The 27,315-nt window shown below is 41.2% G+C and overlaps 1 protein-coding gene across 1 annotated transcript; it reads right to left on the bottom strand.

Annotated features, from left to right (window-relative positions):
* Positions 1 to 3,074: 3,074 nt before the first annotated feature.
* ALOXE3 (arachidonate lipoxygenase 3) lies at positions 3,075 to 27,285 on the bottom strand. Its single transcript, XM_044672198.1, has 15 exons — positions 27,139 to 27,285; positions 26,554 to 26,758; positions 23,282 to 23,363; positions 22,609 to 22,728; positions 22,005 to 22,127; positions 15,225 to 15,328; positions 14,440 to 14,612; positions 10,935 to 11,078; positions 10,483 to 10,686; positions 10,315 to 10,401; positions 9,700 to 9,869; positions 9,159 to 9,280; positions 4,378 to 4,478; positions 3,671 to 3,841; positions 3,075 to 3,389 (listed from the first exon to the last, which is right to left on the bottom strand). The coding sequence occupies exons 1-15, from the start codon at positions 27,283 to 27,285 to the stop codon at positions 3,210 to 3,212; spliced, it is 2,133 nt and encodes a 710-aa protein (XP_044528133.1). The 3' UTR covers positions 3,075 to 3,209.
* Positions 27,286 to 27,315: the final 30 nt, after the last annotated feature.

Genomic DNA, 27,315 nt, shown 5'->3' with positions numbered 1-27,315 from the left:
CACTAGATTTATTGGTTTGTGCCTTTAAAGAGTTCCATTCCTCTTCTACTTACTCCACTGCAAATGTTTCTGAACTCTCTGCAAGAGGTCATGAAATCTCAGAGTTGTACAATAAAGACATCAAAGACACAGCTGGTGAACCACATGCAGTCCATAATATTCCCCAGTGAGGTTGAACCCAGTAAAAATGCAAGTGGGAAATAGTTAAGAAAATAAATTAAAAAGCAATATACTATAGATAATACATTTTAAAACTAAATGAAGAGGACAGATAGGTGGCTTAGTACCAGGCTTAGAAACAAGAGGTCTGACCTCAGACACTTCCTAGCTGTGTGACCCTGGGCAAGTCATTTAACCCTCATTGCCTACCCCATACCACTCTTCTGCCTTGGATCCAATACATAGTATTAAGACTGAGATGGAAAGCAAGGGTTTAAAAAAAACAAAAAGGAAAGAAAACTAAATTAATATCAATTTCAAAGGACTCATGATGAAAGATGCTATCCATATCCAGAGAGAACTAATGAACTCCTTGTGCAGATAGAAGCAAATGTTTTTTACTTTATTTTTTGCAACACAGCTAGTATGGAAATATATTTTCCATGACTTCATATGACATATTGATGTCATATTGTTTGCCTTCTCAATGGATAGGGGCTGAAGGAAGAGAGAATTTGCAATTCAAAAAATGTTTTAAATTAATGTTAAAATAGGTCACACATCCAAGAAAAACTCTTAAAGAAAATAAAGTGACAATACTATGCTTTCATCTGCATTCAAATCCAATCAGTTCTTTCTCTGGCAGTGGATAGATTTTTCATCATGAATCCTTTGGAATCATCTTGGATTGTTGTACTGCTGATGAGTTAAATTAATAAGTTAAATCATTCACAGTTGATCATCATATGGTATCACTGTTACTTTGTACAATGTCTTCCTGATTCTGCTTGCTTCACTTTGCATGAGTTCATATAAGTCTTTCTAGGTTTTTTTGAAATTGTCCTGTTTGTCATTTCTTATGGCAGAATATGATTCCATTACAATTATATTCCACAACTTGTTCAGCCACTGGGAGATGTATTTTCTAATTAATGTTCTTAGATCAAACCTGGTTATTATAAGTACACAGTGGTTAGTTTCATTTTATTTTAATAGTCATCTGATACCTCTTTCTTCTTTGCCTCTCCATGTGACTTCATGTTAAGCCCTTCTTTTGGCCTTATTCTTCATTTCCTGCCCTTCCCACACTGAATCTGGCCTGGATCAAATTCCATTCAGTTTTGTTCCTTGATGTCTAATATCTTCTTATTCCTTTGTCTTAGACAGGTCCACATTTCCTACCCCTCTCTATGGTCTTTTGCTTTGTGTCTGCTTATTTTGGTGATTTTTCACCCGAAATTTTAAACTATAATTAATATAATAATATAATACATTAAGATTATTCTATTCCCAAGCACATGAGGGATTCTTTTAGAACCCACATAATGTTTAAGGAGGTTTTTTTTTTAATTGCACTTCTCTACTCTATATTGATCTCTCTTTTGTGTCCTTTCTACTATTTCTCTCTCACTCCTTTGAGAGGCCTGTTGGTAAAGGGAGAAAACACTAGTCTGAAAGTAAGGAGATCTTGGTTCTACTCCCAGTTCTGCCATTACCTTGCAACATAACCTTGGAAAAATTATTTCACCTTTCATCACTTTCTTTTTTTGTAAATTAGGACATTAGACTAGAACAGCAATTCTCAAACTTTTTTGCCTCAGAACTTTGGTTTACATCTCTCTATATTTATGTTATCTATGTTATAAATTAAAATGGCATATTATGAAAAGTTTTGGCCTCCTGAAAAGGTCTTGAAGCTGGAGATCTCCCCAGCCTTGAGAACCATTGGACTAGATGATCTCTAAAGTCCCTTACAACAGTGGTATCAAACATAAATAGAAAGGGGGGCACTAAACAATACATAAAGATTCCTGTGGGCTAGAGATTGACTTACATATATACATATACTAGATATGTATATATGTATGTATATATATATATATATATCTCAGAAATGAATCGCCCAGTTTTGCTGAACTTAATAAAAATCTTTGTTGTAAGTGAAGACAAGCTGAGCAGGGGAGAAAGAAGGAGAATAACTGGAAATAAATATAGAAACAAAAGACAAACTTTTAAGAAATCACAATTTTTTTAAATTAAGAAGTTAAGACTTTAATTTAGTAGTTGTAACTTGAATCATATTTCTCTTAAAAATCTAGGAATTGATTTTGAGGGCATAAAATATGTTCTGAAAAATTTGGAAGCCAGATTCCCAAGTTCAATTGTACTATGCTGGATTTTGAGACTGAGTAGTATTCCAATATTTTATCTACTAAGGATATTGCTTCTATCCCCAAATTTTCATATTATACTAAAGCAGATTTAACACTCTAAAGAGAAAACTAAGTGCTACCCATCCTTTCTATTAAAGTGGTATGCCAAAACTCAAAGACCACATGGGAGCTGATAACATTAGAGTTTATTAAATTACATTGGCTCAGGAGCTAAAGGATAGGAAATCTGAGGGAAAGTAGACAATGAGGACTCTGGCTGATGAGTCCTCCAGAATCCAAATAACTGTGACCTTCCAAGAATCCCAGGAACCAGTCATGACAAAGGACCATGGTGATAGGGCTATCTAGTCCCTGATGATCTCTAAAGATTCAAGAGTCAAAGTGTTCTGGCAAAATCCTTAGAAAGACAATCCCCTTTCTGTCTCTTAGTGGTAGTAATGTTGGGTATTGTCCAGGCCTGACCTGAGCCTTACCTAAGGAGCTAAGAGCTTAAGGGGAGGGTTATAGTAGGAGAATATTGCAGGGAAAGGAGATATATTGGGGGAAGAGGCACAGAAAATTGAGCTGGGAGAGGATTGTTTGGGGAACACTTCCAGGTTCTTATTCACTTCATAGGAGTGATGAGGAGGCTTTGTAAGCAGGACAGAGTACCCATCTCTGTGTGTGTGTGTGTGTGTGTGTGTGTGTGTGTTAGGAAGAAGCCTGGTACCAGCTGGCAGAGAGGCAAGGGAATAGATGAAATGACCTTTAGAGATCTGTTAGACCTGGGAGCAGTTGATGGCTCTTGTTATAATCAAGTTCGTGCCTTTCTCTCTGAAGAGAGATCATCATTCAGAGATCCTGTTTACTACTAGAGGCATCAAAAGGTGGGGTGTACTAAATGGAAACACTGTTCTCAATGAGGGGAGGGTCTAGGTAGGCATAAGGTAAGTCCAGAGTCTTGTTCCGATTCTGGATTTCCTCAGAGATCTGTGCCAGGCGATTTTGGAAGGCAGCAATGCTTTGCCTGGGGGCTTCTTCTGTGAAATGTTCATCTGGATATGTGCCCAGGGGCCTCTGGGAGAAAAAAAAGAAAAAGGATCAGAGAAATGGGCAAGGAAGGGAAGGGATAGAGACAGAGATAGGGATAGATGGGAACAGGGAAGGAAAAACAAGGGAAATATTAAGGAAGAAGGAAAAAAAACAGGTAAGGTAGGTAAGGAAGAATCAGAAACTGAGGAAGAAGAAAAGGGACAGACAAGGGCAGAGTTAGAGACGGGAACAAACTTGGGACCCCATCCCTCACCAAACACATATCCCAAGACACAGACCCACATGGACACAACCAAAACAGGTACCTGGTCTTTGGGTTCTTGGCTGACCAACCAGAAGAGAAGGAGATTATTACAAGTGATGTTCACCTCAGGGATGGTGTCCAGGTAAGTCTTAAGGGTGGTTGTACCCTTAGTTTGGGGTGGAGGGTTCCTCATAGATGATGGAGCATTGGGCATCCAGGATCCAAAGTCATGCTGTAGAGAAATGGATATGCCATGAGGAGGATGGAGAAACCAGCTCCCTTCTCACCTGACTCAGTAAAAAAAAAAAAAAAAGGAAGGAAATCCTTCTCTATTCACATTAGGAGAGTAGGTCAAGAAAAGGGTTAAGAAAAGATAGGATAAGTGGGAGTAGTGGGTCAGGGGCCCCTTCATACCTCCTCACTCTTCTTACCCAGCATCTACAGCTGGGTGAAGTGAGTCATTGAGGTAATGAGGAGTCATCCTGACTAGAGATGTTATTGGGAAAGATCCCAGGAATGGTCTGACATGCAGAGGAACCAGAAGCTCCACCCAGACTCTGGTCCCTCCCCTGATGCCTAGCAATAAATCTCTCAACCCAACCTCAGCCCCAGTCACCACCCAACTCTGACCCCAGCCCCAAACCTAACCCCACCCTGATCACCACCCAGCCTCAATCTCCGCCCCAGTCCTGACACCCCCAGAGTCTCATCTCTCCAAACTCTGACCATAAACCCGTGTCAGTCCTGGCTCTTCTCCAGGTGCCTTACCTGCCCGCTGTTGACAGCTGCATGCTGAGCAGAGCAGTTGAAGATGACAGCAGTGAGGAATTTCACTAGCTCTTCGGTGGTATTGAGGCAACTTGGGAAACCTGAGGTGGGGGTTGGAAAGGAAACAAGTAAGAGAAGAACAGGACATTGGGGTGACTTACTTGTGATACAGATAGTATGTGTCAGAACCCCCATTACAGATCCAACACTCTAGTTCCACAGGAAACAAAATATTCATAGCCCAAATGTAATTCTTAAAAAAAACAAAACAAAAAAATCTATGTCCATAGATAAGAAGATGACTTAAATAAACTGTGGTATATGAATGTGTTGGAATATTATTATGCCATAAAGATTAACAAATATCTTCACATTCAAAAAAATATTGTAAGTTAATGATACATAACAAGTATGATAAGTAGAAACAAAAGGGATAATATAATCCCAGTAATGTAAATGAAGACAACCCTAAAAGACAAACTAATATAGATCAAATACACTGGTCAATGTTAATTTCAGATGACTAAGGTTAAAATATACTTCTTTTCTGTTAAGAAATTGAAAATTATGAGAACCAAGAATTATATATGCTGTCACCATAAATATGTCTTTGCTTAACTTTTTTTTTAAACCCTTACCTTCCGTCTTGGTGTCAATACTGTGTATTGGCTCCAAGGCAGAAGAGTGGTAAGGGTAGGCAATGGGGGTCAAGTGACTTGCCCAGGGTCACACAGCTGGGAAGTATCTGGGACCAGATTTGAACCTAGGACCTCCCGTCTCTAGGCCTGGCTCTCAATCCACTGAGCTACCCAGCTGCCCCCTTAACTTTTTTTTAAAGGAAAGATTTTATGAGGACCCAGGGGGAGAGGTTGCTAATTGAGAAATAATTGCTATGTCAAAATAAAATGCATCTATTTGTTAAAAAGAGTAATTTAGTTATGGTATGAATGAAGCCTCTTGCAACAATTGTAATTCCAAGGTGATGTAATGAGGGCTTGGACTAGCATGGTGACAGTAATATACTAAAAAGGGAAGGGAACATGGGGCATTTCAAAGGAAGAATTAGTAGGGTTTGGTAACTATTTGGATATGATGATAAAGGAGTTAGGGATAAGGATGAATCATAGATGACTTGAGATTTCAAACCTAGCCTACTAAAAGAATAGTGGTGCCACTTACAGTGACAAGGAAGTTTGGAAAGAAAAGCTAGTTTGGCAGGGAAATAGGCTCCCTTTTGAACAAGTTGAGTTAAAGATAATGGAATATGAAGTTCTGAAAGGTACACATCATAAAGCTTCCAAGTGGCAGAGCTGGTCTTCAGACGCTTAAAGTCCAGTGCGCTTTTCTGCCTCCCAGAGGTTATTTCATAGTGGTTGAATGATAGTTGAGGGGATTAGTTCTATAAAGGATGGAAGAGGAAAGGGCCAGAGGTGAGAGCCTTATCAGACAAACACAGGTTTGAGAAAGGAGGAGAAAGAAGAAGCAACGAAGGAGACAAATTGGGAAAACAAAGAAAGTACTTGAAAAGCCAAGTGGGGAACAAAAAAGAATCTTAGAAAGTCCAGGAAGGAACATTTAATAGAAAAGGGTAGTTCATATTAAGCTGAAAGGCAACTGGGAACCATTGGATTTTGTGTTAGGGAGGTCACTGGTGACCTTTGAAAAATCAGGTTCAGTTCAATGATGTGAGTAGAAAACAGATTGCAAGGGGTTAAGAAATAGATCAAAGGATTTTAGAATTGAAAAGGATATTAAACAGCAATATTATATGATGACCAACTCTAAATGACTTAGCTATCCTCAGCAATACAAGGATCCAAGACAATTCCAAAGGACTCATGACAAAAAATGTTATCAATCTCCAGAGAAAAAACTGAAGGAGTCTGAATGAAGATTGAAGCATGCTATTTTTCATTTTCTTTATTTTCACATGTGATTTTTTTTATCTATGTTTTCCTTCACAAGATAGAATAGAAATATGTTTAATTGCATATATATAACCTAGATCAAATTGTCTGCCTACAGCAGAGGGGGGTGAGGAAAAATGTGGAATTCAGAAAATTTTTTTATGTTAAAAGATGTTTTTACATGTAATTGGAGGAAAATAAAAAATTTTTAAAAAGAAAAAAAAAGAAAAGGATGTTAGAGATTATGCATGCCAAACCCTTCATTTTATAGATGAGGAAGCTAAGATTCAGTGAAGTAAAATAGTTTACCCAGAGTTCCACAGTATTTGAACCCATATCATATCATTTCAAACATGGGGCTCTTTCTATTGTACCATATCGATAGTAAATGATAAGGAGCAGGGATAGACTCCTTATTTAAGAGAGTATAGTTACAGAGGCAGAGTAATATCCCAGGAAGAATACTGGAGATTCAGGAGATTGTCATCTCAGCTATCAGCTAACTATGAAGCAAAAGAGGAGTTTTGTTTTGTTTTCTTTATCTTGATAGAGAGACCTGGGAGTATTTGAAGGCAGGAGAAGAATCAGTGGCAAGGAAAAGCCTGCAAATGAGGAAAAGGGAATAATTGATAGACCAAGCCTAATCTTGGAGATTAAAGGCACTGCTGGAGAGTTTAGCCTTGGCAAGGATGGCTGCATCATCCTCAAAGAGAGAAGAGATTAGATAGAAATATACTAGGGTAGGAATGAAGAGATAAGAAGAGTTCACACTAACAAGTTTCAACTTTAATAATATAGGAGACAAGATTTGCTAAGTCTGGGAAAGGAGCAGTGAAATTCAGCTGGAAGAGAGAAGGGAAAATCTGAAACATATACTCTAGTCAAAAAAAAAGATGGATAAAAGGATTACAGAGACCAAGTCAACAATCTATCTTACATCGTTTTTCTCATTTCATGTGGGCTTCTTTGCACAAACAGCCTATAAATTTGCTAAAGGCAGGACCTTGTCTTACATTTCTGTTTCCCCTACATTCAACAACTGCTGAAATGAACTGAAATTCAGGGATAACGATATTATCAGAGTTAGGGACATGAATAGGTTATGGATTAGGGACAAGAATGAGGTCAGCATATAATAAGTATGATATATATATGTATATATATATATCCACATATGTATAAGTATAGGGAAAGGGTCAGGTTTAAAGAGGAAAAGGGTCAAGTTTAAAGAGAAAAACAGGGTTAGGGACCAAACAGATGTGTGGCCAAGTGAAGTCTGGTATTATGTTTAAGCCTTGGATAAAACCTCTGTAGGTATGATACTTTTGTGGACTGAAATGTCCCATAAACCTGCCAAGTAGCTGTACACAGCTGTACGCACTACTAAAGAACACAGAAACAATAACTAATTATTAGAATGGGGCTACCTTTCATATAAGATGTATGAGTTGCTTAGACACAGTTATGAGAAAATGCCTCCCATCAATCTTTAGACATCACCTCAGTCCTTGGTTGGGGTCTTTGGACAGCAGGTACAGGTGGTTCAGTTCACTAGTCACACAGGATTAGGTTCAAACCATGCTCAGTTTCCACACACACTGCCTTTCTTAGAGTCAGACAGAAAAGAACAAAACTTGACCTAAAGTTGCCCCATATCATTAGCGTTCCATTTAGATTTTGGTTTGCTTCCCCAAGTGGGCAAATAGAGTGGATTCTAGGTAAAGTGACATTAATTCTCTGGAGGAGACACAGGGCAACAACTGCCCAAACAAATGACCATTTCCATAATAACTAATTTAGATAAAAAGCATTCCTGAGAACCCCTAAATGTACTTTTTAACCTTTTACTCATTCACTTTACTCTCTCCTTTTATTTACCACACCTCCCTGTCTTCCTTATGGTACCTTAATTACTTATTTACTATTGGAGGGGATGTGGCAAAATTGGGACATTAATGCATTGCTGGTGGAGTTGTGAATTGACCCAACCATTCTGGATGGCAATTTGGAACTATGCCCAAAGAACGTGAAAAGACTATCTGCCTTTTGATCCAGCTGTACCACTGCTGAGTTTATACCCCAAAAAGTTAATAAGGAAAAAGACTTGTACAAAAATATTTATAGCTGTGCTCTTTGTGGTGGCAAAAAATTGGAAAATGAGAGAATGTCCTTCAATTGGAGAATGGCTGAACAAATTGTGTGTGTCTGTTGGGGATGGAATACTTTTGTGCTCAAAGGAATAATGAACTGGAGGAATTCCATGTGAACTGGAAAGACTTCCAGGAATTGATACAGAGTAAAAGGAGCAGAACCAGGAGAACCTCATACACAGAGACAAATACACTGTGGCACAATCCAATGTAATGGACTTCTCTACTAGCAGCAATGCAATAATACAGGACAATTCTGAGGGATTTATGAGAAAGAACACTATCTACATTCAGAAGAAGAACTGTGGGAGTAGAAACACAGAAGAAAAATAACTTCTTGATCATATGGGTGGATGGGGCCATGATTGGGAATGTAGATTCTAAGCAATCACCCTAATGCAAATATTAATAATATGGAAATGGGTCTTGATCAATGACATATGTAAAACACAGTGGAATTACTCATTGGCTATGAGGGGGGGAGAGAAAGGGAAAGAACATAAATCATGTAACCATGGAAAAATATTCTAAATCAATTAATTAAATAAAATTTTTCAATTAAAAGAAGATTTTTAAAAATTACTTATTTACTTACTATACTAGCTACTAGGTTACTAAATTCTTTTATAATAAAGCTTGTTTCCTTGGAATGGAGTCAGTTGAGATATCAGTCCTTTGGACAAGACCCAATAAACATTAACCCCATTGGTACAAATTAGGATACCTGAATTCTTCCTGCCCAAGAAAGCCTGGGTAAAAATTTCGCCCACCCAGGCCTGGAGCTCTGAATCCCGCTGCACAAAGATGTCACTGGGGTAGTAGTAATTCACAATTTCATTGACAAAGCTAAGAGGGAAAATAATAATAATATATGTTAGCATGTATACAGTACTCTAAGGATTGCATAGCACCTTACAAATGTTACCTTGTTTTATCTTTACAATATCTCAGGTCAATAAGTGTTTATATTTATGCTCATTTTACAGATGGGAAAACAGAGATAGGTAGACTTGAATAGAGTGAGCAAGAACTGAAATCAGATCTTTCTAATCCTAAGTCCAGCTCTCTATCTACTGCAATACCTACCTCCCTAGAAGTACAGATAGATTCCCCTACATATCACCATCTTTAGTCCCCAAATTCTTCCCTTTTAAACCCCTTCTAGTCCCTTTTACCTCCTCCCACCCTGAAGGTCAGAAAGTCTGTTTCTCTGACTCTCAGTTCATTTAAGGGTAAAGAAAGACTTAAAGATATGCCATCCTTACCTCTCAATGGCTTCCCATATCTTCATGCCATCATCACGGTAGTAGTAGTTGGGGAGGCACTGGACCCCCCGGGCCTTCAGGTTGTCAGGGAGGCAGAACATGGTGTAGGTGAAGTGGGCAAGGCCTGTACTCATCAGGTATAGCAGGCCTGGCCTCCCAATGGATGTGACCTGAGAAGTAACCACACAGTTATCTTCCTGAAGTACCCAGTTCCTGAGGAGAAGCTGATGGCTTTTCTACCCCTCCAGGCTCTCTGGTCTTAGGTTAGGAGAAGACAAATGAAAGATTAGAAATAATTAGCAATTAATTAAGATTAGAAATATCAACAGAGGAAAGACTAGGACTACGATTAGGGATGAAGAAATGTCTAAGGAAAGAGTTAGCTTTGAGTTTGGGTCAGAAATGGGATTCTCTTTATTGCTCGGAAAGGAGCTGTGATTAGTAGAAGGGTATTTGGGGCATTTATGAATGAAAAAAGTTTCACATTTTGGTGTTAGTAAGAGGAGTTCAGGCTTCTGTGACAGACCTGGAAGGTGAACCAACAGGCAGTTGGGTGGTGAATTCAGCAGGACTACAGAAGGGAGATCCCAGGTCTCAGAAAACCCAAACCCATACCTGGTCCACCAGACCTTCAGGGTTCAGCAGGGTGGCCCTGGCAATGGTGTTCACTTGGAGTGTGTATCTTGTGTGAGGGAGCAGGAGCTAGGCAAGGGCACAGGTTCATAAGTGAGATAGGTAGGATTCAAATTCGCCCATCTATATCCCCACTAGTTAAGCGCCCACCTTGTAGATAGGGTGACAGAGGGGAAGCTGGCGCAGGGTAGCCATGGCAAAAGCTTCACAGAGGAGATGGGTGCAGAGGAAATGAGTGTTGTTCTCATGGATGAGGAACTCTGAATTTCGCACCCAAGTCTTAGCCAGGAGCCAGTCCCATTCTGAGTCGCTGGGCAGGAATATGGGGCAGTCTGGACCAGGTGTCTGGCTGAGCTGAGAGGAGGAAGTGGAGGGAGATTGTTGAGTATGAATCAGAAACAGAGATGAGAGAACATATCTCACTTCTGGCCTCAGTCCTCTCCCATGCTTTTAGTTACCTTTAGCTTCTCAAGCTTTTCCTTCATTACCCAATATCACCCCCTCCATCCCTTCTTCTTTCCCATCCCTAGTTTTCCCTCCCCTTCCTTCAGCTTCTCTGGGCCCTAGACCCTTCCCATAGATCAACCCCAAGGAATGTTCACCTGGATGGCCAAGGGCAAAAGAGCACCCTGAGGACTGAGCCAAAGTAGGCAGAGTGGGGCAGCCACATATTGGGGCCTGCCATTCAGATGGCCCACGGGAGCTTCCCCAAGGATCCAGTAATCCGCCAGGAAAATTGATCCCTTCTGGTTAACACAATAACACACATGGAAAATCAGGGGAAGAGCTGTCCCTCATCTCCCACCACTCCCCTTTTCCCTCTTCCAACTCACTTTCTTCATACTCCTGCCCCTAAATGCCTCCAAACTATAAATACCAATCTGCTCTGGTCTATCCCTTGACAACCTCAGCCTTACCCCTCCATCATTTCCTATTTCCCATCTTTTTCTGTCTCTCTTCTCTATATCCCAGAAAGCCTCCTGAATCCCTTCCCCAGCTTGGAGCCTCAGAGATGAGCTCCCCCACAGTAAAGATCTACGTTCTGATGACTTCACTCTGCCGGCAATGTCAGGAGTGCAACCTCATGGATTTCCAAATTCTGACTATGAATGAATGATTAAACCGCCTAATTATTCCACAGGCTCCTGGATATAACTTGATTTTCCTACCGATCACTGTCTCCTGGTAACTCCCTAACCTCCTTGCTGCCTCATGATGCCAGGAAAATATCCTCCCTAAAATCTGATCTCAAACCTCAGTAACAGCCAACACAACACAAAAGAAATCATGCCAGCCCTGACCCTGATTCATCCTTTCCCCTTAACTAACTCTAACCTTTCATAACCTACCTCTAACCTCAGTGCCAGTCCTTCCCTCACATTAACTTCCCATATCTTCCCCGTCTTTGATCTGATCTCTAACCCTACACTTAGCCAGTAATCACAGCTTAATGATAATTATAGTAATGATAATAATAATAACATTTGAATAGCGCTTTAAAGTCTGCAAAGTGCTTTACCTAGGTTATCTGTTTTGATTTTCACAACAACCCCAGGAGGTAGGGGTTATTATTAACTCCATTTTATAGATAAGGAAACTGAGGAACCTAAGGCTAGATAACTTGCCCAGTGTCACAGAGCCAGTAAAGTATCTGAAGCAGGATTTGAATTCAAGTGTTCTTGACTCCAAGTCCAGCGCTCTATCTACATAATCTTAAATAACATTTTTTTTAAGGTTTACCATGTCCCTTTCCTCAGAATCAATCTATGAATTGGATATTATAATTATTATTCATTCCATTTTACAAATGAGGAACAGCTAGTAAGAGGTAGGTTTGGAGGGGCAGCTGGCATCCAGAGGATCTGGGCTCAAATCTAACATCAGACATCACCAAGGTGTGAGACCCTGGGCAAGTCACTTAACTCTGTCTTGCCTTTGCCTTTCTGTCCTAGAGCTTTTTACCAGGACAGAAAATAGGTTTGAGACTTTCACATCTCTAGACTTTTCCAATCCAATTAGCCAGGGCCCATTCAACTGGATACATCTATCTTGTCCAATGAGCTATTTAAAAAAAACAAACACAACTCTCACAATATATTTTAGGATTTACAAAAGCACATTCTTTGATATTGCATGTCTTATCCTCATTTTATGGATGAGGAAACTGAGGATCAGAGGGGTGATCTGTTCCAGGTCCCATAACAATTCGGTGTCTGAACAAGGAGCTGAGCCTAGGACTTTTCTGATTTCAGATCAGATACTCTTTCCTTCACACCAAAGATGTCAAATATGTAGCCAGCTGGTCACATACAATAGAATATGTATAATGCTAGTGTGTGTGTGTGTGTGTGTGTGTGTGTGTGTGTGTGTGTGTGTGTGTGTAGGGGGGTTTCTAAGTCAATATAGAGCCAAGGATCCTTATGTAAGGTTTAGTGGCTTTCTTTCTATACTACTCCCCTACCTCCCACTGCACTCCAGTTGGTATGGTGTGGAAGGTCATGGGAATCTAATAATGTTGGCTTTGAAAAATAAGTGTAACCTCTATTTGTACTTTCCTCAATGACTGAATGCATCCAGATCCCTCTGGAGTCGATTAGAGTGTCTGGTCTATGCCAGTTCTTGGGACAAGGAATTCTGTAACCTCATGCTGGGTGAAGGAGAGTTTCCTTTCTGCTTCAGTCCTATCAACTACAAGGTTTGTTTTTAAAAAACTGTGTTCCTCAGGTCTAGAGATGGGAGGCTCAAATCTGGCCTCAGACACTTCCTGGTTGTGTGACTCTGAGCAAGTCACTTAACCCTCATTGCCTAACCACTCCTCTGCCTTAGAACCAATACACACTATTGATTGTAAGATGAAAGGTAAGGACTTAAACAAACAAACAAAAAATCTGTGTCCCCATCCTTAACTATGTCATGTTTGCCCCCCCTCTCTCTCTGTCAATCTAGTTATCTATCTCTCAGACTACCTAGATATGTCTCCCTCCCTCTCATTCTCTTCAGATATCTTTATCTCTATCTGGGTATCTATCTCCCTAATTCTCTAATTCCGTTTAGGTATTTCTATATCTAGCTATGTCTCCCTTTCTCTCTCATTCTCTCTTGATATCACTATCAAGAGTCAGATTTCTAGGGGGCAGCTGGGTAGCTCAGTGGATTGAGAGCCTGGCCTAGAGATAGGGAGGTCCTAGGTTCAAATCTGGCCTCGGACACTTCCCAGCTGTGTGACCCTGGGCAAGTCACTGAACCCCCATTGCCTAGCCCTTACCACTCTTCTGTCTTGGAGCCAATACACAGTATTGGGTTTAAAAAAAAAAAGAGTCAGATTTCTCTTGTGGTTCTTGAGGGCTTCTTCATTGATGGAGTAGCATATTATAGTGGATAAAGCACTAGACTTGGAGTTAGAAAGACCTACAGTTCAAATCCCATCTTAGAAAATACTAGCTGTGTGACACTGGACAAGTTACTTAACTTCTCTGTATCTCAGGTTTCCAAATCTGTAAAATGACTGGAATGAACTCTAAGATCACTTCCAACTCAAAATCTAGCACCCAATGATTGAGGGTTAGGGGGAAGCTGATGAATGAAGCCGCTTTCAGTTTTGAACTTATCTACTTTCACTTTCACCTGCCCCAAACTAAAGGGATCCTTTAATATATCTTCAGAGTTGTCCAAATTCCTCTCTCTGGGTTACAATGCCCAGAACTAGTTAAGAGGATTGGACTAGATGACCTCTAAGGTCCCCTCCTGCTCTAAATACAGTCATTCTGTGGTTTTAGAACCAATCACATTCTTTCTTTGTCCCTAGCTCCAAGCCAAACCCAAGCTTAATCCTCTTCTGCTCACATCTAGCTATCCCTTTCTTTCTAGAGATCTCTAATCCTAACTCTCTCTTCCTAGACTCTATACTAACTTTCCTCTTCCTTCCAAGTTTATTCTCTCCTTTCATCTGTAGCATTTCCCCCCCTCTCAATCCCTCCTTCTTTGCCCTTCTCCATAAACCTCTCCTCATTCTCTCCTCCATAATCCTAACTCTTTCCCTCACCCTATCTCCCCTCGGTAGCCCCAGCCCAGCCTCAGCCCTGGAGGATGGCCCTAGCCATCCCTTGCCTCCAGCTCAGCCTGCAGACAGGTGCTGGGACCTAGGGAGGGAGCCACCATGGGGTCAGTGACAGGGAAGTTGCTGGGCAGCCTGGAGATCTGATGGATCATGACAGGATTCACGCCGTTCAGATATTGGTAGCCAAAGAAGTGGTCCTCCTTCCAGTGCTCGGTCACGTACTCTGTATGTTGAGAAAGGCTCAAAGGTCATTTCTGCTCCTTCCCTGGATGCACAGAGCAGATAGCTAACTCACCCACCTACCGAATTTTCTAAGGTTGAACAGCTAGGGAGTAGAAGTCAGTTGAACCCAAGTCTCCTAACTCCCAGAATAGGACCCCCTCCATTTCCATAGCCTTTCTCCTTTCTCTACAGTATGGACAGACAGAATATTTCTCATTCTCACCTTTCCCATTCTACCCCCTGGAAGGGAAAGTGTCAGAGGGGGCTGTTGGTGATATGTCTGGATCTCTCTCTGAGAGAGATTGGGTACCATGAGGCTTGGATGCCTCCGTAACACCAAGTGACTGGTCAGAGTAACGGAACGAAGAGAAGGACCCGAGGGTGAGCTGGCACACCTTCCTCATCCCCCACCCCTAGGGAGAAGCCCGAGGCAGGGAAAAGGAGAAAGGAGGTTGGCTTCTCGAGGATCTAGAAGAGCTGAAAATTCTTTAAAAGAACATAGGATACTTCCTAGAGAAAAAGAAACAGGAGATAGCAACCAAAGCCAGAGACAGAATGAGGCACAGACAGAAACAGTTTCATCACCAGACTCTGTCCAATGCCCCTTCCTCACGTGAGGTAAATGTTTTGTGGCACCAGAAGATCTTTCTGATGTCATCCAGTTTCTTCCAAGAGCCCTGCCGGTTTAAGAGACCACGGATCTTCATACCTAGGGATCTGAGGACAAATAGATATAAGGAGAATATGAAAGTCTAGGAGTGGGCAGAAAAGTGAGGGTAGGAAGGGGTGAAACCACTGGGAGGTGGGAGCTACAAACAGACTTGAGTGTGGTCCTACTATGATCTGGGACAGTGATGCTAAACCTTTTATTTTATTTTATTTTAAAACCCTTACCTTCCATCTTGAAGTCAATACTGTGTATTGGCTCCGAGGCAGAAGAGTGGTAAGGGTAGGCAATGGGGGTCAAGTAACTTGCCCAGGGTCACACAGCTGGGAAGTGTCTGAGGCCAGATTTGAACCCAGGACCTCCCGTCTCTAGGCCTGGCTCTCAATCCACTGAGCTACCCAGCTGCCCCCAGATGCCATACCTTTTAGAGGCTAGTGTCCAAACGACACCTTCACACCGCATGCGAGCCCCCAGACAAGGAAGGCACGTGTGGAGAGGGGGAGGGGAGCAGCCCCCTCTTGCACATATACCATAGGTTAGCCAACACAGATTTAGGGGATATAGGAAAGGAATTCCTAAATCATATTACCCCCTCCCTGTGGTGGTATTAAAAATCCTACCATCAGAGACTTTCTTTTCCTGGTGGAAGGTTTTATTACTGTGCGAACAGAGTGGGACTGAGTAAGGAAAAGCCTACAGGAAGTCTGAGAGACAGAAAGAGGGGAGGCCAAGGGACAGAGAGAGGGAGACTAAAAGATGGATCATTAGAGAATAAAGAAGAGAGAAACGAGACTAAGGGAAAGAGAGGAGAGAGACAGTAAAAGACTGAAGGACAGAGAAAGGAGGGAGTGGAAAATAGAGAAGGGAGACTTGGGAAAAGGCAGGAGATCCAGAAGGACAGAGAGAAAAAGAGAGTAAAGGAGAGAGAAGAGAGACAGTGAGAGACAGAAAGAAGGGAGATGGGGACTAAAAGTAGGAAGTCTGAGGACAAGAGAGCTGAAGGATGGGGGGGGGGGGTGGAGTGTTAAACTGAAAATGGAAATAAAAAGGGACATGGTTTCAACTATTACTTCTGAGTAATTGCCTTCACTGGAGGCACCATGGAATGTTGTGAAGAACGCTGATTTAGGAGTCAGAGGACAGACATTCAAATTTCGTCTATGATACTCACTACCTAATGTGCTACTATCGTGAAGTTTACTACTTGGATCTCAGTTTCCCCATCTATAAGAGGGTAGGAGTTTGGCCTCCAAATGTCCTCAGGATCTAGACTCTGTGACTCAAGTCTCCTGTTCTTCAGTCCCAAATTTCCAGATTCTTGCTGCACATCATCATTTGGATATCCCTCTGACATTTCAAAATCAGCATGCTTATTCATTTTATCTCCCCATTCTCCAAACCTGCTCCTTCTGACTTCCCTATTTCTCAGGAAGGTATTGATATTTTCCCAGTGACCTCTACTGAAAACCTTGGAGAGCTAAGTCTTCACTCTTCACTTCCTTGGACTCAAACATTCAAACACTCACAAAGTCCTGTAAAATTCCTTTTTCAACCCTACTCCCCCCATTGCATTTCCCTCTGCCACTACTCTATTTGAGACCCTCCCATCTATTCTTCCTGCCTCCAGCATTTTTCTTCAATGAACCCCATCTCCTTCATGCTCACTGTATCTCTCTGGTTCAATTCATTTTATTGCTCAGAAACTTTCAGTGGTTCTCCTATGACTACAGAATTAGGTCCACACTCCTTAGTTTGGCATTCCACACCCTCCACAATTTTCCCCAACCTGCTTTTCCAGCTTTATGCCTTACTTATTCCTTATGGGTAATTGGGTGGAGTAATAGAAAGGGTGGAAAAAGCTGTATGACATCTTGGCAAGTCAACTTAATCTCTCTCTGTATCAGTTTCTTCCTCTGTATTATGGGGATAAATGTAGCTCTCTTACATCATTGTTGTGATATATTGAGATTAATATATATAGAATACTTTTCAGATAATAGTGTCAAAGAAATTTTAGTTATTCTTATTACACAAACCTTCTTCATTCAAACTGATCAACTCTTGAAAATACCTGGGCTTTCTGAGAACAAACAGATATAAACATATATATTTTTTCTTTTTTTCTTTTTTTTTTAAAACCCTTTCCTTCCATCTTGGAGTCAATACTGTGTATTGGCTCCAAGGCAGAAGAGTGGTAAGGGCTAGGCAATGGGGGTCAAGTGACTTGCCCAGGGTCACACAGCTAGGAAGTGTCTGAGGCCAGATTTGAACCTAGGACCTTCCATCTCTAGGCCTGGCTCTCATCAATCCCTGAGATACCCAGCTGCCATATATATATATTTTATGTTTAAGGAAACAATTTTACTCACACCATTCCTTCTTTACTCTCGCTACCATCTGGAATGCCCTTCTCTCCTCTCCAAAGCCCAGTTCAAACTTGATTGCACTCCTGAGTATGAATCTTCCTATGGCACTTTTTTTGTCTTTTTTGGGCCACGAATTAACTATTTTCCCCTGCTCGAGCCTTTTCTATGGCTTTTTTTTGCTTCCAGGATAAAACACAAAATCTTCAGTCTGGCATATATATACACATACAGAAGAGCAGTAAGGGCTAGGCAATCAGGATTAAGCGACTTGCCCAAGGTCACCCAGTTAGGAAGTATCTGAGGTCACATTTGAACCCAGGACCTCCCAACTCCAGGCCTGACCCTCTATCCACTACACTACCTAGCTGCCCCAACCAGGCATTTTTAAAGCCCTTCAAAGCTGGGTTTTAGTCTAACTTTCCAGATTTATTCCTCTTTATTCCTTGGCCTCAGTTCCATAATCCCATCTCCATACTTTTATATAACCTGCCCTCCCCTTTCCAATGGCTTCTTCTTTTTTCTTTAAAACCTTACCTTCTGGCTTAGAACTAAGTATTGGTTCCAAGGCAGAAGAGTGGTAAGGACTAGGCAATTAGGATCGAGTGACTTGCCCAAGGTCACCTAGCTAGGAAGTGTCTGAGGACAAATTTGAACCCATCTCTGGGCCTGACTGAGCCACCTAGCTGCCCCCACTGGGCTTCTTCTCAGCTTTAGTTTTATCTCAAGTTCAGCTGAGGTGCCACCTCCTAAGGGAAATCTTGCCAGCTTTCCTTCCTTTCCACCCTCATCCTCAGCACATAATCTCTCTCCCTCCTTAAATTACTTTGTACTTCAAAAAAACAACAACTTTATTATCCATATCCATCCATATCCATTATCCATATCCACATCCACATCTCCATACAGATGTCACACCCTCCAAATAAAAGTCTTGAGAGCAGGGACTTTTCAGTTGTGTTAGTTCCCCAATGACTGGCACAGAACCTTGCTTGGTTTGGGGTTTGGTTATTTCGGTGTTGGTTTTGGTTTTTTACAAGCCCTTTAATTTCATTGGTAAAGGGAACTCCCATTCCTAATGCATAGCTGCTTTGCTTTGTAATTTATAGGGTCAGAGGGCTCCTAAGGGCACTGAGAGGTTCAGAGGTTCAGTGATCTTTGCAGCCAATATGTGTCAGAAGTAAGACTTAAACCTAGGTGTTCCTGGCTCTGAGGCAGCACTATTCCATACTGCTCCATTCTTTTCACATGGTAGAGGCTTAATACATTCATCCATCCTTACTAAATTAAATGGAATTATGACCTCTCTTGCTGGCCTGAACTGCTAGGGAGTAGCTCAGTGGATTGATAGCCAGGCCTAGAGATGGGAGGTCCTGGGTTCAAATCTGGCCTCAGACACGTCCCAGCTGTGTGACCTTGGGCAAGTCACTTAATCCCCATTGCTAGCCCTTACCACTCTGGCTCCAAGATGGAAGGTAAGGGTTTAAAAAAAATAAACCTCAATGCTATTGACTTAAAAAAAAAACAAACCTCTTACTTTCAGTTCTAGTAACACTTCTAAGACAGACAGGCCGGCAAATGAGGTTAAGTGATTTACCCAGGGTCACACAGCTAAGAAGTGTCTGAGGCCACATTTGAACACAAGTCCTCCTGATTACAAGTCTGGCACTCTATCCACTGAGCCACCTATGGCACTCCATGCCATAAGTTATTATTATTTTTTAACCCATACCTTCCATCTTAGAATTGGTTCCAAGGCAGAAGAGCAGTAGGGACTAAGCAATTGGGATTAAGTGACTTGCCCAATGTCACACAACTAGGACATATCTGAGGCTAGATTTGAATCCAGAACCTTTTGTCCCTAGGCCTGGCCTTCTATCCACTAAGCTACCTAGCTTCACTACCCCACTCCACCCCTACCCCATGTTATTAACTTTTCATGCATGTGGGTATCTTCAGCTATCTCAAATAGAAGTACAACTTAGACATAAGTTCAACTAGAATTCCTAGAAGCAAGGTCTGTTTTTTATTTTTTTAAGAGCTAAAATTGATTTTATAAATGGAATGAGAGAACTAGAGGAAACAATTAGAAAAGAAATTAGTGTGATAGGGAGAAAAAATTGGAAAAGAAAGGAGCCACTGTTGGGATCTCACAAGATTTAGAAGCCACCACTATAAAGGAATTTGGAATATGATGTTCCAGAAGACAAAAAGATATAGGCTTATAATAAAAAAAATAACTTACCCAGAAAAACTGAGTATAATCCTAAAGGATAAAAATCCTAAGTGGATTTTTAACAAGGTAGAGGATTTCCAAGCATTTCTAATGAAAAGATGGAGCTGAATAGAAACTTTTAAATGCCAGACAAGAGTCAATATAAAAGAATAAATATGAGTGAGCAACATAAATGATTAACCAAGAATGAACTATTTATATTCAAATATAAAGAGAGGATACAAGTGTCCCCTTAGAACTCTATCAGAGGTCACAAAGGGAGTATAATAAGACTCTAATAGGACCCTGGAGTGGATTAAAAAAAAAAAAAGATGTTTTGTGATCTTAGAAGAAAGAGAAGGGAAAGGAATACATGTGTGGGGGGGGGAGAAGCAGGAGATGAAGTGGGGAATCATCTTACATTACATGAATGGGCAAATAGAAGACAAACAAACAAGCAGGAAGGAGTTGAGGGAGGTATGATATTTAAATCTCACTTCATTTTAACTGGTCAAAGGAAGGAAGATTTTAAACAAAACACACATAGACAGATGAAGAAATGCATTTCACTCAATAGGGAAATGGGAGGAAAAGGAGAGAGGGGAGAAGAAGAATAAAAAAGAGAAATTAATCCTAGGTAAAACAAACTGTAGTCAAGGAGTATGGATCAAAAAGATGGATTTTAAATAAAGGATAAGAACCTGTGACTGGGCTTTAGGCCAGGAATAGTAAAAAGAGGCAGGAGAACAGAAGCAGATTATATAAAATCTAGTGCTTTGTGCTCAGCCCTCTCCTCTTTTATGATCTTCTTCTTTGTCTAAACAGGGAGGAAGAAACTCTGATCAAAGTAATTGTTGACTTATTTTCAGTCATGTCAGACTTTTCATGACCCCTTTTGGGGGAGGTTTCTTGGCAAATATTCTGGAGTGGTTTGCTATTTCCTTCTTTAGTTCATTTTACAGATCCAGAAACTAAGGCCAACAGGGTTAAGTGACTTAAGTCACATAGCTGGTGAATATTTTGAATTCAGGAACATGAGTCTTCCTGACTCCAAGTCTGACACTCTATCCAATGTGCCATATAGCTGCCTCTGACCAATGTAATGACCAACTACAATTCCATCCAGATTCAAGATGAAACATACTACTTACTTCCTGATAGAGGGGTAGTGGGTTCACGGGACAGATCGAAACATATAAATATGTATATATACAAATATATGTGTATTTATACAGAGAGATACATATATGTATATACCCCAATACATATATAAATCATAAATACATATGTATGTATGTACAGGGCCAATTTAGGAATTTATCTTGCTTGACTATTTCTATTTTTTTAATGAGGATTTTGGGTTTTCTTTTTCAATGCAGAGGAACTAGAAGGGAGAGAAGGTAGATTTTTTTGTTCATCAAAAAAAATAAAACTGGGGCAGCTGGGTAGCTCAGTGGAGTGAGAGTCAGGCCTAGAGACAAGAGGTCCTAGGTTCAAACCCGGCCTCAGCCACTTCCCAGCTGTGTGACCCTGGGCAAGTCACTTGACCCCCATTGCCCACCCTTACCACTCTTCCACCTAGGAGCCAATACATACAGTACAAGGGTTAAAAAATAAATAAATAAATAAATAAATAAAACTGGGGCAGCTGAGTAGCTCAATGAATTGAGAGACAGATCTAGAGATGGGAGGTCCTAGGCTAAAATCTGATCTCAGACACTGCCCAGCTGTGTGACTCTGGGTAAGTCACTTAACCCACATTGCCTAGCCCTTGCCACTCTTCTGCCTTGGAACCAACACACAGTATTGATTCCAAGACAGAAAGTAAGAGTTTAAAACAAATTTAAATTAAATTTAAAAAATAATAAATAAAACTGTTTAAAAATTTTAAAAGGATAACTAAGAAAAAAGGGAGGAGGAGACTTCAGTTCATAAAGAGATAAAAGGACAATGAGAAAGAAAACCAGACGGAGAGAACAACTGAGAGAAAAAAGAGAGAAGTTGAGGGAATAGAAAGAGGAAAACAGGAATAAAAAGAGGGAGAAATTGAGAAACAAATCAAAGGAAAATTGAGGGTGGGAAAAATGGGTACCAAGGGGCAGAGAGAGGGATGACTGAAAGATGGTGATGAGGGAACTAAAGCCTCACGGAGGTATAGCATTGGAGAGTAGAGATGCTGTCTTAGTGAATGAGTATCGGATATTTGGATCCATGTGTGTCAGGGATGGGATGTCTATCTTGAAGGTGAAGCCTGGCAGGTAGCGATTCCCACTAGAGAGGCAGGAAGAAAGAAGATGGGTCATAAGGGTGTGTATCCCCAAATCCTTCTGATTCCCCCCACCTCCCCTAGTACTTCTGGAACTCCTTTCTCTCCTTTCCCATCTCTTCTTAGGCTGTTTCTCCTAACCCTAGTCTTAACTCAATTTCCCCCAATTTGGAGACCAGTGTCACATCTCCCCCCCAGTTTCCAATCATTGTCATCCCTCTCCCTTCCCCCATATCAGTCTGGCTCATCTCCAAATCCCTCCCTAGCTGGCCCCACCTTGCAACTGTCATTACTACTTTGCTCTGAACCCCTTCAGTGCTCATACTTGGTCATCATTTCCACTATAATTAACTCTGTGATTCTTATCTGTAACCTACATACAACTCCTTACTTCCCTATCTAATAGGGAAAGAGCTAGTAGGGGATTCAGTCCAGGACTAACGACTTACAGACCCTCTGCCAGCCCTATGACTGCTCCTTTTTTACCTGGAATCCTCGTCTGCAGAGGGTGTCAACTTCGTCAAAGCAAATTTCCTGTCTGATTCCATCTCCTCAAAGCTGTTGACATCCACTATTCTGGGAAAGCCAGGGGCATAGATTTTCCAGCTGTCCAGAAAATAAAGATGGGTGAAGAATTAAGGGTCACACTTAGGATAAAGAGGAATCTCAGCATTCTAAGATTCTAAGATTCATCTCTCCCCAAAACATATCAAAATGTAGGAGAAATACACTCTGCTCCTGCCATTAGTGAAGACCAAGGCTCCAGGGGTGGTAAAAAGATTGTGAACACAATTTGCAGGATAAAGACCCCATTTTCCTTCCCAGGATAAGGCCCCTTTCTCCTGAGTAAGCTTTTTTCCCCACGAAGGGACTCGGTATTTAGATCAAGTAGTGGTTAGGGATAGACTCTTGACTAGACCCAGCTTTGGCTTCAAGGTGAGGGTCAAGACTCTAGAAGGACTTTGTCAGGTTTGGAATGAAGGCAAATTCCATGTCAGAATCAAGGTAAGCAAAAGTCAGGGCTAGGTTTCAATGCCAGAGTTGAGTTTGGCTTCAGAATTAGGGACTGAGGTTGGAATCAGTATTAGGTAAAAACTGAGACCAAGATTAAGGTCAGGATTCCAGGTCACAATGATGTTAGAGAGGAGCCTGCTCTCACCGGTAACATTCTTGTCTGGCCCTGAGCTCCTTTTTCCGATGATCCAAGAGCAAAGGGAGGGAGTCATGGCAGATGGTTTTTCCTGAAGATATCAGAAATCAAGAGTTTCGAGTCAATGAAATAAACCTGAAGTGCCTGAAGTTAAAGCTATTTTCACTTCTAACGTAAACATGAAGACCAAACTATAGCATCATCTCACTCTCTAAATCTAAACCGACCAGTTCTTTCTCCAGGTTTCTATCTAAACTTAACTTTTACCCACCATTTCAGCAGAGTCTTAAACGGCCAGAACTTAGTTCTGCTTATTCCACAGAGGACCCTTACACACAGTTGGGTGTCAGGTGGGTGAGAGCTTATCAATCATTTAGTTCAAGTGCCTCATTTTTTTTCCTGGTCCAGAGAGGGATGGTAACTTGTCCAAGGTCATCTAGCTCATACACATTCATATGGCTCATATAACAACTTGCCCAAGCTTATGGCATTCTACAGAATGATTCACTTTGAAAACATCATAGAACTGAATGGATACACAATGTTTATGTCAACTAAATCCTCTGTAAATGGACAGGCAATTGCCACCTGCTAAAGACATAAAATTCAGTGTAATTCCTCATGGAGCTGTAGTCTATTCTGGAAAAGTGCAAAAGGTAAAGCAGAACATACCAGAGCCAGAATGAGGAATCCTCCCTACTTCTCCCTCTTTGGGGAATCAGGGGTTTTGTGGAACCTGCAAAAAGGATTGTTAAGGGGGCAGCTGGATAGCTCAGTGGATTGAGAGTCAGGCCTAGCCCTGGGCAAGTCACTTGACCCCCGTTGCCTACCCTTACCACTCTTCCACCTAGGAGTCAATACACAAAAAGTTAAGGGTTTAAAAAAAAAAAAAGGATTGTTAAATTTCCTCTTGTTTTTAAACCCTTACCTTTGTCTTAGAATCAATACTAGGTATTGGTTCCAAGGCAGAAAACTGGCAAAGGCTGGGCAATGTGGATTAAATGACTTGCTCAGGGTCACACAGCTAGGAAATGTCTGAGGCCAAATTTGAACCTTCTCATCTCTAGACTGGGCTCTCAATCTAGTTAAATTTTCATGGCAAGGGATTACAACTCAGAAATCTGCAGTCCCTATAAATCAGGCTTAACTTAATGTTTTGTTGGTTGTCTAGACTTAAGAGTGTTAATAAAGCACATTAAATTTAAAAGCATGTGTGCATACAATTACTCCCGTCCCCTTGCAGGGAGGTTGGCTTTTCTAGTTATCTTTAATAATAAATAAATAAATAATTTTTATAGTAAATAAATAAAGAATTTTAAATGTTCTTTCTGAAGATGTCTTCTCTGGGACCCAGAGTTTCTACCTGTTCTAACACTAATCCATAATGATGCTATTAATTTTGTCCCTGCTCCTAATCCTGTCCCTAACCTAATCCCTTAACCAATCAATCACCAATCACTTATTCCGGACCTATTATGTGCTACTGCTGGTGCCAGGACATAGATACAAAGATGAAAATGTCCCGCTTTCAAGGAACCACAATTCAATCGAGAGAGAAAACATATACATCTATAAGCATAGCCCAAATAAAATTAAAATAAACCTTCAGGGAGGAAAGTTCATAGTAATTGCAGGATCAGAAAATGTTATGTGGAAGATGGTCCTTGAGCTGAGCCTTGAAAGAGGGAGTGGGATGTAAGAGGATGTGGTGATGAAGGAAAGTATTCCAGGAATAGGGGGAACAGTCAAAGCGGGGGACACAGAAACAGGAGATGGGGAGCCATGTGTAAAAGGCCTGAGAGGCTTGACTATAATGTAGGGGAAGAGGTGTAATGTATAATGAGGCTGGAAAGGTAGATGGGAGGGACTTTCTGATCTCTCAGTCGTCAAATCCAGTGACCTTTTTTCAATCCTCATTCTTCCTGACCTCTTTGCAGCCTTTGACATTATTAATCATCTTCTCCTATTTTCTGGAGGTTTCTGGGACAACAATCTTTCCTATGACCTATATGACAGATCCTTTTCTGTCCCATGCTGGATTTTCATATGAGATCATGCCCTCTAACTGTAGGTGTTCCACAGGGCTCCATCTTGGGTCCTCTTCTCCCTCTATACTACTTCACTTGGTGATCTATCAGTTCCCATCGATTTAATTACCACCTCTATGCTGATAATTCTGTTCTTTAACCTCTCTGCTAACTTCCAGTCTCACATCTCCAAATGTCTTTCAGACATCTCAAACAGTAGACATCTAAAAATCAATATGCCTAAAATGGAACTCATCACCTTTCCTACCTAAATCTCCTCTATTTCCTATTTTCCCTTCAACTATTTAGGGCAACTATTAACTTCCCAGGCTCTCAGACTCAAAACCTAGATCCTCAACTCTTTACTTCTTTCTTTTCATCCCTCACCCCCCATATCCAATTTGTTGCCAAAGTCTATTGATTGTTGCAACATCTTTAGAAGATGCTTTCTTCTCTCCTTTGACACTGCCACCACTCTGGTGAAGGCCCTCACCACCTTCCACATGGACTAGTGAGTCAGCTTCCTTTGTCTCTCCCCAATTTAATTCATCCTCCATTCAACCACTTAAATTGACTTTCCTAAAGTCTAAGTCTGACCATGTCAACCCCAGAACTCAATAAATTCCATTGGCTCCTTATCACCTCTAGGATCAAATATAAAAATCTGTTTGGTATTCATAGCCCTTTGCCCCCTCCTACCTTTCCATTCTTCTTATACCTTACTCACTGACTCTTTGATCCAGTGACACTAGCCTCTTTGTTATTCTAAGAACGAGATACTCTGGGCATTTTTTCTGGCTGTCACCCATTCCTGGAATGCTTTTCCTCTTCCTCTTTGAGAGGCCTGCTGGCCATCCTGGCTCCAATAAAGTTCCAGATAAAATCCCACCTTCGACAAGAAGCCTTTCCCAACTCCTCTTAATTCTAGCACCTCCCCTATTTTAATTATTTGTAGTTTATCCTGTATATTGCTCATTTGTATATATTTGTTTGTTGTCTTCCCCATTAGATTGTAAACTCCTTGAAGGCAGAGATAGTCTTTTGCCTCTTGTTGCATCCCACAATGCCCGGTACATAGTAAGTACTTAATAAATGTTTAGTGATTGACTGATTAAAAGCCACACAGAGATTATATTTTATCCTGGAAAAAATAGGGAGCCATTGGAGCTAATGAGGACTGATATGGGACCTGAGCTTCAGGAAAATTATCTTGGCAGTTATCTTCTAATCTTCCCACCCCTTCTCTTTGCTCACCTGTGCCTGGACGGAGCTCCACCATGCAGTAACCCTCGATCCACTGGTAGCAGGGAAAGCAGGTGACCACTTCATTGGGGTCCCTGACGGTGATGTAGCTGCAATACCAAGAGTCTTTGGGGAAGAAGGAATATCGCTCTTTGTGTATCCGAACCAGAAGGAGTTCTCCTAGTTCACAGGAACAGTTTACCTTGTATTTTTGAACCTAAGGGGAGGCAGAGGGAAAATCAGAATCAGGGTCTGTTTCAGAATGAGGCCAGGCACAGACGAGAGCTGGGTGAGTGGTCCTGTATAGATGGGGGTTTAGAAGGGGTCAGTGTTAGGAGCAGAAGCTGAGTTCGTGCAAAGAGAGATAGGATCAGTGTTAAGGTCAGGGCAAGCAAGTAGTTCAGTCACAGATGTGAGGTTAAAAACTAAGAGCAGGGTTAAGAATGGATAGTAAAAAAAATTATGGAGTAAATTTTATAGCCAGATTATTATTCCATAAATTATTTCCACAGAAAATTTGATGAAAATCCTAGAGGAATTCTCCCCTTTCCTCCCAACACCACCACCAGTCCAACTGCCTGAGCCCTCTGTACTTACAGCCCCTCTGTTGAAGTCCCTGCCAATATGATCCAACCGCTGCTTGGGGCTCTCAGCATTTGTCCCAACCAGAGTGACAGAGATGGAATCCAGAGTCCCAGCCAAGAAGTAGTGGCCTGTGGCCATGCAGACACGATATACAACCATGATTCAAGGAGAGCTTGGAGATGGAGAGCA

Source organism: Gracilinanus agilis, chromosome 4, assembly GCF_016433145.1.
Source record: "Gracilinanus agilis isolate LMUSP501 chromosome 4, AgileGrace, whole genome shotgun sequence".
Taxonomy (NCBI): Eukaryota; Metazoa; Chordata; class Mammalia; order Didelphimorphia; family Didelphidae; genus Gracilinanus; species Gracilinanus agilis.
The sequence above is the reverse complement of the archived record's forward strand: the minus strand, read 5'-3'. Positions and strand labels throughout refer to the sequence as shown.